At 35.5% G+C, this 14400-nt stretch overlaps 1 protein-coding gene across 1 annotated transcript in view; it reads right to left on the reverse strand.

Annotated features, from left to right (window-relative positions):
- The window catches only part of PLXDC2 (plexin domain containing 2), a 250857-nt gene that overhangs the window by 21901 nt on the left and 214556 nt on the right, over window positions 1-14400 (reverse strand). Inside the window, exons 10-12 of the mRNA XM_064408456.1 lie at window positions 12069-12129; window positions 9015-9168; window positions 7584-7622 (exon numbers count right to left, since the gene is read on the reverse strand). Of these exons, the coding sequence (XP_064264526.1) occupies window positions 7584-7622; window positions 9015-9168; window positions 12069-12129 (254 nt within the window). The remainder of the gene's footprint in view (window positions 1-7583; window positions 7623-9014; window positions 9169-12068; window positions 12130-14400) is intronic.

Below are 14400 nucleotides of genomic sequence, written 5' to 3' on the forward strand. Positions count from 1 at the left end.
TGAATCCACCAGGAGACTCCTTGCTTTATGGGGCAGGTATATGGTTCTTCACACACAGGTTTTTTCCCTGGACATAACAAAGATTCCTGAAAAGATGATTAATGGCCTCTGGGAGGGAATAAGGGAATGTGCAGTTGGAAGGATTCTTCAGAGACTCGAGAATCCCCATAAAAATTTTTTACCTCTTTTAGGAACAACATGCTCTGGAGTTCTCAACTTATTCACAGTAATGGAGTGTGATTTTCTTGATTTGTGGGTTCAATCCCTTAGCATTTGTTAACATTTTGAGGTTAAGCCATTGCTTTACTTGGTTTCATGATGATTTATTAAGTTATGGCTCACCTAATGCTTTAAAAATTGATTTTCAATTGCATGTAAGAAATGAAAGGTGGTCTCTGAATGAGAATATTATGAACTATAACACACAAAACCAGAATTCAGTATCTGGCTTTGCTATCAATTTTCTGTAGGACCCAGGGCAACTCAGTAAGTCTCTCCAAGACTGATAAACTGCTCAGTGTAGTAAATTGATGAGAGTGCATTACAGTCAAATCCCTCTCTTTATAAGGTGACAGTACTCTAAATATAGCTAAGGGCTTTCATTCTTCTGCTGTAAAATATCACCTAATGCTACAACAGTAATAAGTATTATCTGTATTAATTTTAGTATTAATTTTAGTTTGAGCTGGTTGAGATCATGTAAGCCATTACAATACTTAGTAGCATCAAACAGTTGTCATCATGTAGCTCAATATTGTACCATGAAGGACCACACCATTTGACTGTAAAAGCAGCTGACCCAAATTCAGATGAAAAAAATGTTAGCTATCTATAAGAATTTCAATTCTGTCACTCCATGGACTCCTCTTAACCCTACTGAAAGCAGACACAAGACAATAAGGGAAAGCAGCCTGTTCCTCTCTAATGCTGCATCTGATGTTTGTAGAGTTACTCACCACAGTGCCCATCACACCTTTGGGACACAGAACAACTTCAGATATTTCAACTTCAATGCAAAATACACAATTATAAGAGCTTTCCTTCACCTGACCTTCATTTTTGCCATTCTTTACAGCGACTCATGCACACCGATGTCAAAGATGAGCGAGCAGAGAAGATTGGAGAAGGCTACTAACCGCAAAACTGGCTTAACTCCGTGTAGAAAAGGAAGTTAGAGACAGAAGATCACAGGATCCTTGTGTGGCCTAGCTGTCACATTGCCACAGCACTGTGACAGCAACAGGAACAGATGATAAAACACTAAAGAAAGCAGCATTTTCTTAAAAGTTTATCCAGTTTTTTCCATGTAGTCCTCTTTAAGATCTGCACTTAGAGCTACATGGAGTTTTTCCATTAACCCTTTGATCTGGTACAAAGTCAGCAAAATGTAAATGTGTAACTAACAAAGTCAGCTGTGTGCCTTACAGCAAAGTCATGATGACTGTAATAGTAGAATACCATACATCATTTTATATCTGTCTTAGAAAATCAAAGAGAAACAAAACAAGTATGCTAGATTTCAATATATGTTGAAGGGTGCATACAGCTCCTTTGGTTTTTCAAAATCCTGCTTCTTCACTGTGATATGTAACACTTGATATGATGAAAAAAATCCCTTTTTTGCTCAAGAAGAAAGTGTATTTTTTTTCTAGGGGTTATTTGACAACAAAACTGGGATGTAGTTGAGATGCAAAAGTTCTGGAAATGGCACAACTCTCTAATTATAAGAAACATTTAAGTACAATTCAAAGTACCATGAAGCAAGTGGAAAATAACAGTTTCTTTATGCCACCAATAAGAATAAAGTTTATTGATGTAATATTCTATTTTTTCAACCAGAATGGATGAGTTCAGCACTTTTCATCTGTACTTGCTTTAAAAAACATGCATGTAGCCTACTGGATACTGCATATAATATGTAAGATATATTTCTTCCTGTGTCTGATGCATGAGGAAGTTGGGAATATTTATATAAGAGGCTGTTGCTTTTCCAAGCTTGTGTTCTTGGCTTTGGCTCAATTTCAATAAGATATCTGCTATCAAACATGGATGTAATTCCATACTGAACCCCAGCGAGGCTGTAAAGGCTTTCCTTAAATCCCAAGTTTTCCTGGGAAGAAAGAACTTGAATTACGCTCGGCCCATCATTTAATTTTTCATACAGTTACATACCATGGTAGTTCCCACACTTTTTCCTAAAAGCACAGAGTGCTTTCCTATTCTGAGTGTTATAGCTGAATTTGCAGAAAGCAGGGACCAGCATTTAGCAAAATTAGTTGGGTCTAAAGTTCATGTTTGATCATACCAAAGACAACAAAAGAGATTTCTAATTTTTATCAAGACTGTTCTCTAACTTGACCTGAGAAGAGGCTGCTGAGAAATGAGAGAGGAGAAACAGCTTGGAAAATTTCAAAGAGAAATAGAGAGTAAAATGGGGAGATGATTTCTTAACCTATAATCTGAAGTGTGAAATCAAATACGGGAACAATCCCTGACTTAACTGAGTTATATTTTATTTGTTACTTTTGGAATTTCTTCCCTACCTGAAAGAAAGAAAGAAAAAAGATCAGATCACCTCTGTACACAGGGCTCTTTCTGGTTTATCTGGTAATGAAGGTGATTAATTTTTCTTGACTCTACCTATCTTTATATTTTTATCCTATGAGTACATTTCTATCTATCACCACCTATTCCACTTCACCCTGGTCTGACACTTTTCTCTTTTTTATTCTATTTGAAAGACTATGGATAGAAACCATTTCAAAACTGCTCTTTGGCAAGATTTTATTTATACAAATACAGCACATGGCACAGCACAGATTAAGAAAACTTTACCAGTTTTCCTGAAGGAAATCCTTGCTCCACTAATTGGGTGAGCTCTGCAACTTTAGGGGAACACCACCATTTTTGAGTAAGCAGAACACACAGAAGTAAACATATAATTACATAATCCATTATCTAATCTCAACAGGATTTTTACAATAATGATATAAACCTTAAATCCTCTTTTTTTTTTCCATGAGAAAAGACTAGAAGAAAAGGTCTGACTCTTGGCCTGCAGCTTTCTGAACAGGAATGGAAACACAACACATGAGCTAGGACAACCTGAAGAGAATTAATTAATTTAAGGAAACTTTGGGTACCTACAAGATGCCCACTCTTAGTATGTAACTTAGATTTTATGCTGTATCTGGTAGAGTTAGGCACCCCATATAGTAACATATTCCAGCCTGGGGACTTCTTTTAGCACAACATTTAATTTTTCCTGCCTACTGCTTGCTACTGGCTAGGAGAAAGGCCTAAAAGAACAGATTGTGGATTCCTGGCTAATACCAGATGAGATGAAGTCTCTGGAAGGTCATTTCATGTAGCTAGGCTAAATTCTTGCAGTAAAAAAAAGCCATATCTTGTCAATCTTATCGTATACAAAGTCCACTTTAAAACAGTTTTAAGCGCCCACAAAGGTTATGTTTATAATTTTTTAATTTATTGTGTTTTACTTTAAAATTGGGGAAGACTTGGCTAATTCATAGTGATTTATTCAGCTGAGTCACTTGGTTTTGAACTGTGTGGTCGTAATAACTTCCTCTATGACAAAAATATTTGTTTTGCCTGAAAGACTGTCTTATTTTTTTGTGAAATGTGTCTAATTTTCAGAATAATTTAGAAAATTAACATATTAGAAACAAAAAAGTTATCAGGTATTAGATGGTGTTTTATGCCTTGCAGATGGAGTTCAGGGTACACAAGAAAAGAAGGACTACATTTTCTCTATAATTGAAGTTAGAAAGACAAGTGACTTAAGGAAGCTCGTTTCCAGACACAGGACACTATTGGAAAAAATAGTCTTGAGTAAGTTTATCACTGTATATAAAAGTATATAAAAGAACTCTTTCCCAAAACTTTGTCTACATTTTGGTCATTTCTAAGTGAGTTTCCTAATCTCTCAAAATCAAATTAAGCTCTCTGTAGCAAAAGTGTTAATCCGTTAATCCTGTTAGTACATTCCTGTCAGTTGTATCTGGACCATCTTTGAAAATGTCCAGACAAGAGTGAAAAAACATGATACTGACTTTTTTTTTTTTGCACAGCTTCCTTTTTTTTTTGAAACAGAAATTTGCCTGATACCTGCTGTCCAAAAGTCATAGACTTTTCTTTTGAGTTTTAAAGCTGAAGGGTTTAGAGGGACTCATAGCAATCTAATAATCACAACAAAATGTCTAAAAATGTCAAATAAAATGTCTAGATGTGCTAGCCAATCATCTAAATCATCCACCAGAGAGTTCTCAACAATAAAATATTGCATTACAGGACAGCCATGGCAAATTTCTCACAGGTTTTATGAAAAATTAGGTTTTTAACTGTTTAGAGAGTTGTATTAAATTTTAAGAAAATGAAAAAAACAACTGAATCTGAAATTAATAACAAAAAATATTGTACATTTTTAGTGCTGGACATCTCTTAGAACTTATAAAATGCTTGTCATCTTAAGGAGAACCAAGATATAACAAAAATTGTGATGGCATGCCACCTGTATTTTAAAAGGATCTAGGCATGCACATAACAGGCATTTGTCATGTCCGTAAAGAAAGAGGGCAGGCAGAAGAAACAAACCCAAGCAAATTTGAAATGTACATTAAGATATGCCACAAAACTGTGGCTGGATTACAGTACAGTTGCAAAAGATTTTCTTATATAACTAAAAGGTCAAAGCAGTATGACCAGAACAAAAAAAAAATAAATTAAGTTTATAACAATTTATAAATTTCTATATTTGATTTCAAAAGTTCTAGACAGAGGTGAGATGTAGAATTTCTATGGAATCCTTTTGTTCTACCTAACCAGATATTGACTGCTATCACCCAAGGACACATCAAACTATAGGCAATCATTGATCCAATATAGCTTTGGTTTTCCATTATAAAGGGTTCCCTTTATTAGAGTTTTAAAAGATTTAGTGTGAGAAAGTAAAGACCCTGTATTCATGACCTGGAATAATCTACTCTTTATGAAAGGCTGACAAACCACAGAGAATCAAAGAATGTGCCTGCGGCTACAGAGGTTTTATCTGAGTCTAATCTAGGGGACACTAGAAAATTCAATGCATAATTGAAGAGTCATCAAAAAGAACTCTCAGATTAAAAGATACGTTTACTGTGTGAATGAGAAATCCTGGAGTGTTGCTTTGCTTTTGTGTTGTTTGAAGTAATTTTATTTTTTTTTAAATTTCAAGAATAAAAGGAAAGCTTAAGGAAAATGAATAATTGCATCAGGTGTTGGTTTGTCCTCCTAAAATGCAGCAGCTTTCTCTGTGGAAATGAACTTTCTATATATAACCAATGCATCAAACACCTCACCTACCAAGTAGGCCACAGCCATCTATAATTTGATGTAGGATTCAACACTTTTATATAGTTTTCCTTTACAAATCTTGGGCACAAAATAAAAAAGTGAAAAAACAATCCTGCAGCAATTCCCAAAATGAAAGAAATGTGGATGTCTTTTCTAAACCCCACTTTTGGGATAATTTTTTATATAACAGCATACAGTTTTGAGCTGTGTATGAGATGCTCATGATGGAGAGCTGCCTGGGTCAGCTGTTTCTGGGTCAGCTGTTTCTGGGTCAGCCTCCTGCCACAGGCTCACAGGGCAGAGTGTGGGCACTTTGCAGCCAGGAACACACCTCCAGTTCAGAGCAGATGTGGAACAGGAAAATGAAGTGCTGACTATTGACCTCTAAGAGCACTGAATAACTTTTCACAATAAAATAAGAAGCTAGTTGTTTTCAAGAGAGAGAGAGAAAGTTTCAGGGACATTTCTATAGACTAAATGCTTAAAAATACCACATTGAGTTTACAGATCACTTTATTCTAAGGGATCACTTATGCCTCAAAGCAATGTCAAAAAACACCACTGCCAAAAAATGGACCATTCAATGCCCAGTACAGCATGTGACCAGCCATGCTGTGCTTGGTGACAGCAAAATGACAGAGGCAAGGAAGAGGATGACAACAGTCCCTATGGAGTGAACAGATCTCTAGTTTGAGGGAAGGAGAAAATAATGGCTGAATATGAGTAAAAAAACAAATGGCAGGAAAAGAGACCAACAAGCTAAGAGGCATCTGCACTCTGTGTTTTTTTCAAAACTTGAATAATTCTCTGTGAGGGTCCTGAGAAACTGCTATATCTCAGCTGTTCTGGACTGCTCTATGTGGGACCTCTGCCCGTGATGTTGGGGTCCCCATATAAGCTCAGGTCCAAACCTAAGCTATGCTGCAGGTGAGCCTTTGTTCAATCCCATCTCTGATCTTGTATCCTGGACCAGCACTAAAGATAGCTTGTCTCCAGTCCTGTCCATAGACTGAGCCTCCTTGGATAGGTCTTGGAGCTGTTTATCCTTTTGCTGTTGCAGAATTCCTGTGCAGACCTGGTTCATCATCTCCCCTTCTCTAGGACCACTGATGGGGGATGCTTCCTCTGCTCCTTTCCTGAGCTCTCTGTTGGCAGCTGTGCCACCTTGCTACATTGCTGCCCCTTCTTTGCCAGCCTGGCTTCCCGTCCTTGTCCCTTCCTGTCCTTGTCCCTGGGTCTGCCTCATTGCTGCAGTCTCAGCTGATGGTCATTAGACCTGGTTTGACCCCTGCTGCTTCCCTGAGCTGCTGCCTTGCCCTGTGCCCTGCCTGTGCCTGCTGCCACACTTGGCTACTTGTTCCCTTGATGCATGAGAGAAACCATGTTCCCTGCTTGGAAAGGCAATCAGAGCCAATAATCCCCTAAATGTTAATGGAAATGTGATTTATTTAAATTTGCTCAGCAAGTCTTCCTCTGCTTTGATAGACCATTCTGAAGCCTTCAGAAATGAACCCAAATCTTCCTTTTCACCTCAGCTAGCCCTACCTTGGCAATGAACACAGGCACAGGCGATGTCTGACAACTCAGTCCTATTCTAGTAGGGAAATTCTCATCTACTTCAAAGGGAGAAGGAAAAACCTCAGGTCTCAGTCCTTGAACTCACAAAGAAGATGACAAAAGTAGTTCCCTGTAGAGCCTCATTTAACAGAGGCCTTTATGGCAAGGTGATCTTATTAACTTGCACAGGGAATATGCATGGGGAATGTGCAGGATCTCTGCAAGTACAGACATAGATATAAAATGGGTATTCTTATTAAGAAAATGTCATATAATGATTCACTACTATGAATGACTTTATAGCACAATATCATTATTTAGAACTAGCACCATATATATACTCTCTTAATACAGTTAAATAAAACCGCATTATTATAGTCAATAATTATATTAATACTGCATTATTAGTCAATAACTGTATCATTACAATTAAAATTTACTTAATATGTCCATTTAATTATAGAATGCTAACGAGAATTGTAAATATTTAGTTTCCTAAGCAGCTCTTAAGCTTATTTGTCCTACTTATATCCCACATAGACGTGGGATACTGGAGTCCCTTGAGAGTCTGGTAAAAACTATTTCTACAATCAGATTTTTATTAATAATTTCAGTGGAGTACAATTTGACAAAATACTGATAACTATTTACAGACAAAAAAAAAAATCTCTTACCTCCATTATCTTTTAGGTGCAGTGCTATCTTGGTGTCATCTATAAAGGAAATTCAAAATTAGTTGAAGGAAAACACATTTTTCTAGGTAATGAATCACTTTACCAATACATTTATAATGATAAAAATGTTCGACAACAAGTAAATGATTTGGTACTCAACGCAATGAGAACTAGATAGTTCTCATTGTGGTTGTGGTTTTTCTTACACTGAGCACTACACTTTCTAACCACAAAAAAAAAAAATTGTGAGAGTGTTAAAGCATTCAGGAGGATTCAAATCACTAACAAATAAAAGTATGAGAGTCTGTCTCATAATGTTTATAAATAATTCATATATATTACATGTTCATATATAGCTTGAACATTCTATCATATTACAGACTGTATGAACCAACATGTCAATAAAGTAAGACAATGGCTTAATTTCTTTTTGAAGAATCTTGGAAAGGTCTATTGATACTAAACCCTATTTACTTCCATATTCCTCTTTTTTCTTGTGAATTTTAATGAACAGAATGCCAGAGAATATTCCTTTTAATGCAGTCCAAATGCTGCACTGACAGTTTCTAAACTTTTATTGCTTTAAACAAAACCAGCCTTTCTTATCAGTAGATTCCCACCTTGAAATACCTTCAGCTCAGATTTTCCTGTCACAGGCTACTTGGAAAATCTGTACCTGGTACTTTTTGTTGTGTTAACATACAATTTCAACAAACACACACATATATTTCATGGATGTTCCTTGATTAATCAGAATTAGCTTTCTTGCCCAGATGACTTTCCTCCAAAAGCAGCAAAGCAGGATATCCCAAGCTCAAAAAGTTAAGATTTAAGCAGCCACTGGTACAAGGATGAGAACTGACCCATTACTGCTTACTCAGTTAATTAAATTCAGAAGCCTAGAGAAACTATTTCACAACAGTGAGTGCTATGTGCAAAGAACAGTTTCAACTGGCTGAAAAAAAAAGTAATAATGCATATTTCAAAGAGGTTTTTATTTTGGATTATCTATAATTTTCACTTGGCTAAATAGAATCCATAAAAGAATTACAAATTCATTAAGTTTGTATGGGAATTTCTTCTAGATTTAGCAGGGACCTTTACTACTACTATTTCATCAGGTTTTGGATTACTGCCTGAATGTAAAGGAACATGAAAAAGTCACTGTAAGTGACTCCTCAAGTTTTCATGAAGTCTTCCTAATTTGTCCTTCTCCATCAGCATGCCCTCCTTGAGCTTTCATCCCCTTTTCACCTTAATGGTGCAAGAGCAAGCAATTTAAAAGCAAGAGATTTGAATGCAATTCCCAACTCCTTCTGCTGCCCCAGAGGGAAAAGGTTGTCATCAACACATACTTAAAAGAAAGAAATTTATTTCTGAGTTGCAAATTGCTTTTTTTTCAAGTGCAAAAATGCAGTGTGTACATATCACCTTCTGTGGGCAGGCTGGTTGGAAGGTGGGAAGTGGTGGATCCTCTGGTGGTTGTTAAAACTCTGAACCTCGTGGTGGTTGGCAGAAGGGTGGTGGTGGAGTACAGAGGTGTTTCAGTTGTGTCTATAGTCTTCTCACAAATCTTATCCTTTGACTGTTGGGAAGCAACAGAAACAAGGAAGAGAAAATTAATTCTCAGTGGAAAGTGTCAAGAATGAAGAATTTAATCATGGACAAGTTGCTGTGATAAAAAGAGTGAAAATAGACACTGGATAAAGAAATTTCAAGAGCTTTCTCTTTTAATTTTTTTTTTCTTATCCCCCTTTCAAGTCTCTATGCAGCATTCAGCAACATATATTTTTAGATTTATCTGCAAAATTTACAACTCTTATTTGTTAATTACAAAGCCACCCCAGATTGTCAAAATTGTTATTTCCCTCAATCAGAGTTTAACATTTAAGTTTATAATTCAGATTTTCACTCTTTTCTTATGAAAGTTCACTACCATCAATCCAAGTGACATAAAACATGTTAAAAAATATATGTGGGAATTAAATAGTAGCTCTTCATAGTAAACAATGTGTAGTTAACTGAAGCATTTAATTAGGCTTTACATGGAATTATCACAAGAACATACACATAGATGAATAAAATGTGTGCATGTATTCAGCCTATAGAATATTTATTTATTATGATAAATCCTTCCATTCACTATAGGACTATTAATTCTACATAATATAAAAATGTAATCTATTATTTGTATATATAAAACATATATATATATATAAATATGAACACAATTATTATAAAATATAAACATCAACAATAACAAAATTATTATAATATATTAGCACACTATAAAAAAGTCACTATCAAATAATAATTATTTATTTGCACAGGCAAATATTTTGATACAAATATAGAGTCCTCTTGCTCTTTTTTTTTTTTTTTTCCTCCCAAGTTCTGGATATTTTTAAAAGTCTGAAGATACAATTAATAGTTTCTTTTACGGTCCACAGAGTTTTGCAGGACAATACATCCAATTATCTTTTAGCAAATATGGGAACTGCATCTAACTCCTGCTGTCCTCCATTCATTTTAATGAGAAGTGGAGTCATGCAAACCTTTATTTCATTTTATTGAGATCTGGCTGTCAAAACCCAGTGGGCATTGTTTTTTAATATTCATAGATATTTTATCATCATTTTTTTACTCAAAACTATTTATTACATTACAGAAATGTATCGGTACCTGCAGGATAATTATTCTTTACATTTCTTTGTATTTTTCTTAAAAAATACTGTTAATTTCACTGATGTTATTTAGTCAAAATTTAGCTCAAAATCTATATTAAAAATAAAGAAACCTTACAATGAGAATCCTTGTTATTTATCCTCTTGAGTGAAGCATCTAAAACTAACCATTGTGTGCTAATTATTGATCCTTCCTGGGACTCTAGCAGTCAGCTCAGGCATAATTCTGGAGGATGCCAAACAAGCTGTTGCTTCTACTCCACAGAGCCTAAAAGCTGGACAGTCAACTGCCACCAAGTAGCCCAAAACTGTGCAAATTAAACTATTAATTTCTCAGATACACTTAGTATATTGATAATTTCCTCTCAGATCATGCACTAAACCTTGGAGCACATGCTGGACTGAAACAATAAAGGAGAAGCAGAAGGGAATGTTAATGTCCTGCAGAGAGAAGTTTTTTGATATCTTAATTTGAAAGCACAATTGAATCCTAGCTAATTATAATTTGGATTAAAGCAATACAAGGGTTGTGCACTATAATAACACATGCTTCCAGTAACTTTAATCCTATGTTCTTGAAAAGGTTGCTCTCCACAGATAATAAACATCTCAAAAATTTTGCTTTCAAATCAGCTGGAGACAAACTGCAAAGCTGAAGCTTCAAGGCCATGTAATAAGGCAGTATGTAGGTTGCAGTTATTTTGCAATTATAGTTACAAAAAAAATTTCTTCCATTAATATGGATTTATATCATTACTTCTCTTTGCTTCTACTGAAAATAAAACAGAATGTGATTTTCTCACTAGACACCTGGGGCTATGTTTTGCCCTGGGTTTCACCTGACATTTCAGAAGGCCTATGCTGCTGAAACTCATGAGGATATTTAGCCTGTTCAGCAAAAATGGAAAAATAATTGCTTTTTTATAGCCACCTTCTTTTTTTATGAAGATTAAAATTGTCATAAATTAATTTGTTCCTATTAGCACAATCCCAACATGGAAAAACATTAAAAAATGAAAATGAAAAAATCCCCAAACCTCAAACCAAAAACGCTTGTAAAGTGGCTTTTAAACTAGAAAGTCATCATCATCATCAATAATCATCATTATATTTATAAATTTTTATTGAAAATTAACTTCTCTGGTCTAGAAGTACCCCAGATAACATTCAGAGGGGGCTTATGGTCTGTGTTTGACAGCCCATCATTATCACAGTCTGATTTTTTTTTTTATCCTCTCATGGCATCTCCATGAGAAGAAATCAAAATGCCATGTAGGATGGTTGCATGAGGGCTTTTAAATTTTTATTTCAATTACTATTTTTATTTTATCTCTTTGAATTCATCTGTGTAATTTCTTCTTTACTAAATGATTTGGCCAGATTTCATAACCAAATTGCAGTGTCTGTTTTTCACTTGAGGCAACTCTTGCAAAGGGTTTTCTGAAATAAGGAACATCACTGTTTCTTCCCCTTTTCTTGCAAAAGTCAGAGATCTAAAAGAAAATCAGCACAGGGACACTGTTTTGGAGGAGGCTTTCTAGTTTTTTTGGGGGGTTTTGTTTAATTAAAGTATTTTCCCAAAGACAAAATTTAAATTTTTGTCCATTTTATTCCCTCAAATAGGGAGTGAAACTGCTCAGCTTGCTCTTCTTTATTATGCCTTATGGGATTTCCCATGAATGATAAATATAGTGTTTCTTCGGCCTTGAAACAATGCTTTATGATCTGAATAATTTAAACAAAAACATCATACCTACATAAATTGCCTCTGATGGGCTGAAGATGTAAACTACTCACATACCTCTTCAGGGCAGCCACTGTCTACCCAGTCTTGCCGGTGACGATCAAATCCACTGGAGCATCTTTAAATGATGAAATAGATAGAAGTTTTCCAGATGGAAATAGGAGGGAAAAAAAAGAATAAAGGAAGGGAGAGGAACAGAAGAGTGACAGAAAGAATAAGTAAATGATGTGATTTAAAATCCATATGTTTTATGTAGTATCGCTTTTATTCGAGATGCTTTGGCTTACAATCTGAGACACTCCTTTAATCCACTTTAGTAAAAGGTGTTTCAATGAATGAGGCTTCATTTCAGTTTTTAAAATTAGTTTATCATTTTTAGATAGGAATATCTACCTTCCACTGGATATTATTCTTAAGATGTCAATGACCCATATATTTTTTAAGTTTGATGTCAGCTATATCAATGTAAATTAGTTTAATTATTTAATTAGTCTATTATTAGCTATTAATTAATAGACTTAGCCAAAAATTTAATCCCACAAAGGATGCAGTGAACCAGTCACTGAGTTTATCAGGCAATGTGCTCAGAGACATCAAGACACACATAATGCCATTTGATCAATGTTCACAGCTCCTCTGAACACTCTCTGTGAGAAATAGAAAACACTCCACAGCTGCTTCTCCCTCCTCTCTAGATGCAGAAAACTTAAATTGCACGCATATTTCTTATCAAATTAGGTGAGTTTAATAACCTGTTTGCAATATCCCTTGCCTTTTGCTGTATGTAACAAAGAAATTTTTAAGAAACTTGTAACACTTTAATGTAACCATTCCCCTGGAAATCTCCATCTCTCAAGAGCATCAGTGACTGTAGAATAAGTTTGTGTTTCCTAGACAACAGGTAGCATCACAAGCAGAAAGCCTTATTAAAATGGCAAACAAATAACTAAACCACCGAGTTCAGCTTTGAAGAAGATTCTTGCCAACTAGGATGATTTTATTTTGGAGGGTTTGGTTTTGGTTTCTGCATCATTTTCTGCAGTATTTTGTTATGAGACAGGGTGATGTCATTTGGTACCCATGGTCATGACTTACCTGAATGTATAAAAACCAACTTTTTGCTGTCTTTTAATAAGACTAGGCAAGTAAATAAGGCCACTGTTGTGGTTAGCTGCATTTCAGGGTCCTTTTTTTGTTTACAAAGCATTGAAAGATAACAAGTCATGTCAAGTACTACCTACTTCAAGCAAGGGAACAGTTCATTTGGAAAAATGGAACACCATAATTATTTTTATAGTAGAAGAGGATGTTACAAGAAGATGTAAACAATGTTAACAACACACTTGGGGTAAGAAAAATCTCCATATAATTATTCTGAGCAGAATCTACAATGTCTTTGAGAAAAGGTTTTGAGAAAAATGTTTATTCTCTTCTTATACCTGCATTGCATCATTTCCAATACTACTAAAAGAAATACCCCAACACTAACAGGTACCAATTTTCACACACTCTATAGCAACTGGCTTCTCCAAAAACACATTGCCATTAAGAGAGAAATGTTCAAACCAGAAATGTATTTCAGAGAAATAAAGGTATCTTCTTCCCAATGCATGAGGCCTCTAACATAGGAGGAACATTGACATGCTGGAGCAGTCTAGAGAGCCACAAAGTTGATCACAGGGCTGGAGCACCTCTCTTATGAAGACAGGCTGAGGGAACTGGAGTTGTTCAGCCTGGAGAGAGAAGGCTCCAGGAAAACCCTGTATAGGCTTAGAGGGAGCTTGTAAGAAATATGGAGAGAAACCTTTTATCAAAGCCTGTAGTGACAGAACATGGGTAAATGGTTTTAAATTCAAAAAGAATAGACTAATATTTGATATAAGGAAGAAGGTTTTCACAGTGATGATGGTGAGTCACTAGAATAGATTGTCAAGAGAAATCATGAATGTCCCATAGCTAGAAGTGTTCAAGGTCTGGTTAGATGGGGCTTTGAGCATCTACTGCAAGATGTTCCTGCCCATGTCAGTGGGGCTGCTCGGGGTAATCTTTAAAGGTCCCTTCAACACAAATCATTCTATGAATAAAGACCACTCAAAAAGTGTTTTCTTGCTGAACTGTGAGTGAATCAGTGCTATGTTGTGAGCTCAGTGCTGCTTCTCAATCTCTGTGGTGTTCTGTGAATGAAAGAACCAGAAAAACTACTAAGCAGAAAGAAATGATAACATGGTATTCCAGGTATGAATAGAACTTTTTTTTTTTTTCAGTCTCCCCTACATTTCTTAAAAATTTGAAGAGCTTCATTAGCAACTTCTGTGTCCATCTCTAAGCAGGACTGCACTGATTTTTCAGATATACTGAAAACTCATAAATCCATTACATTTTATTCATA

The sequence above is a fragment of the Passer domesticus genome, chromosome 1 (assembly GCF_036417665.1).
Source record: "Passer domesticus isolate bPasDom1 chromosome 1, bPasDom1.hap1, whole genome shotgun sequence".
NCBI lineage: Eukaryota > Metazoa > Chordata > Aves > Passeriformes > Passeridae > Passer > Passer domesticus.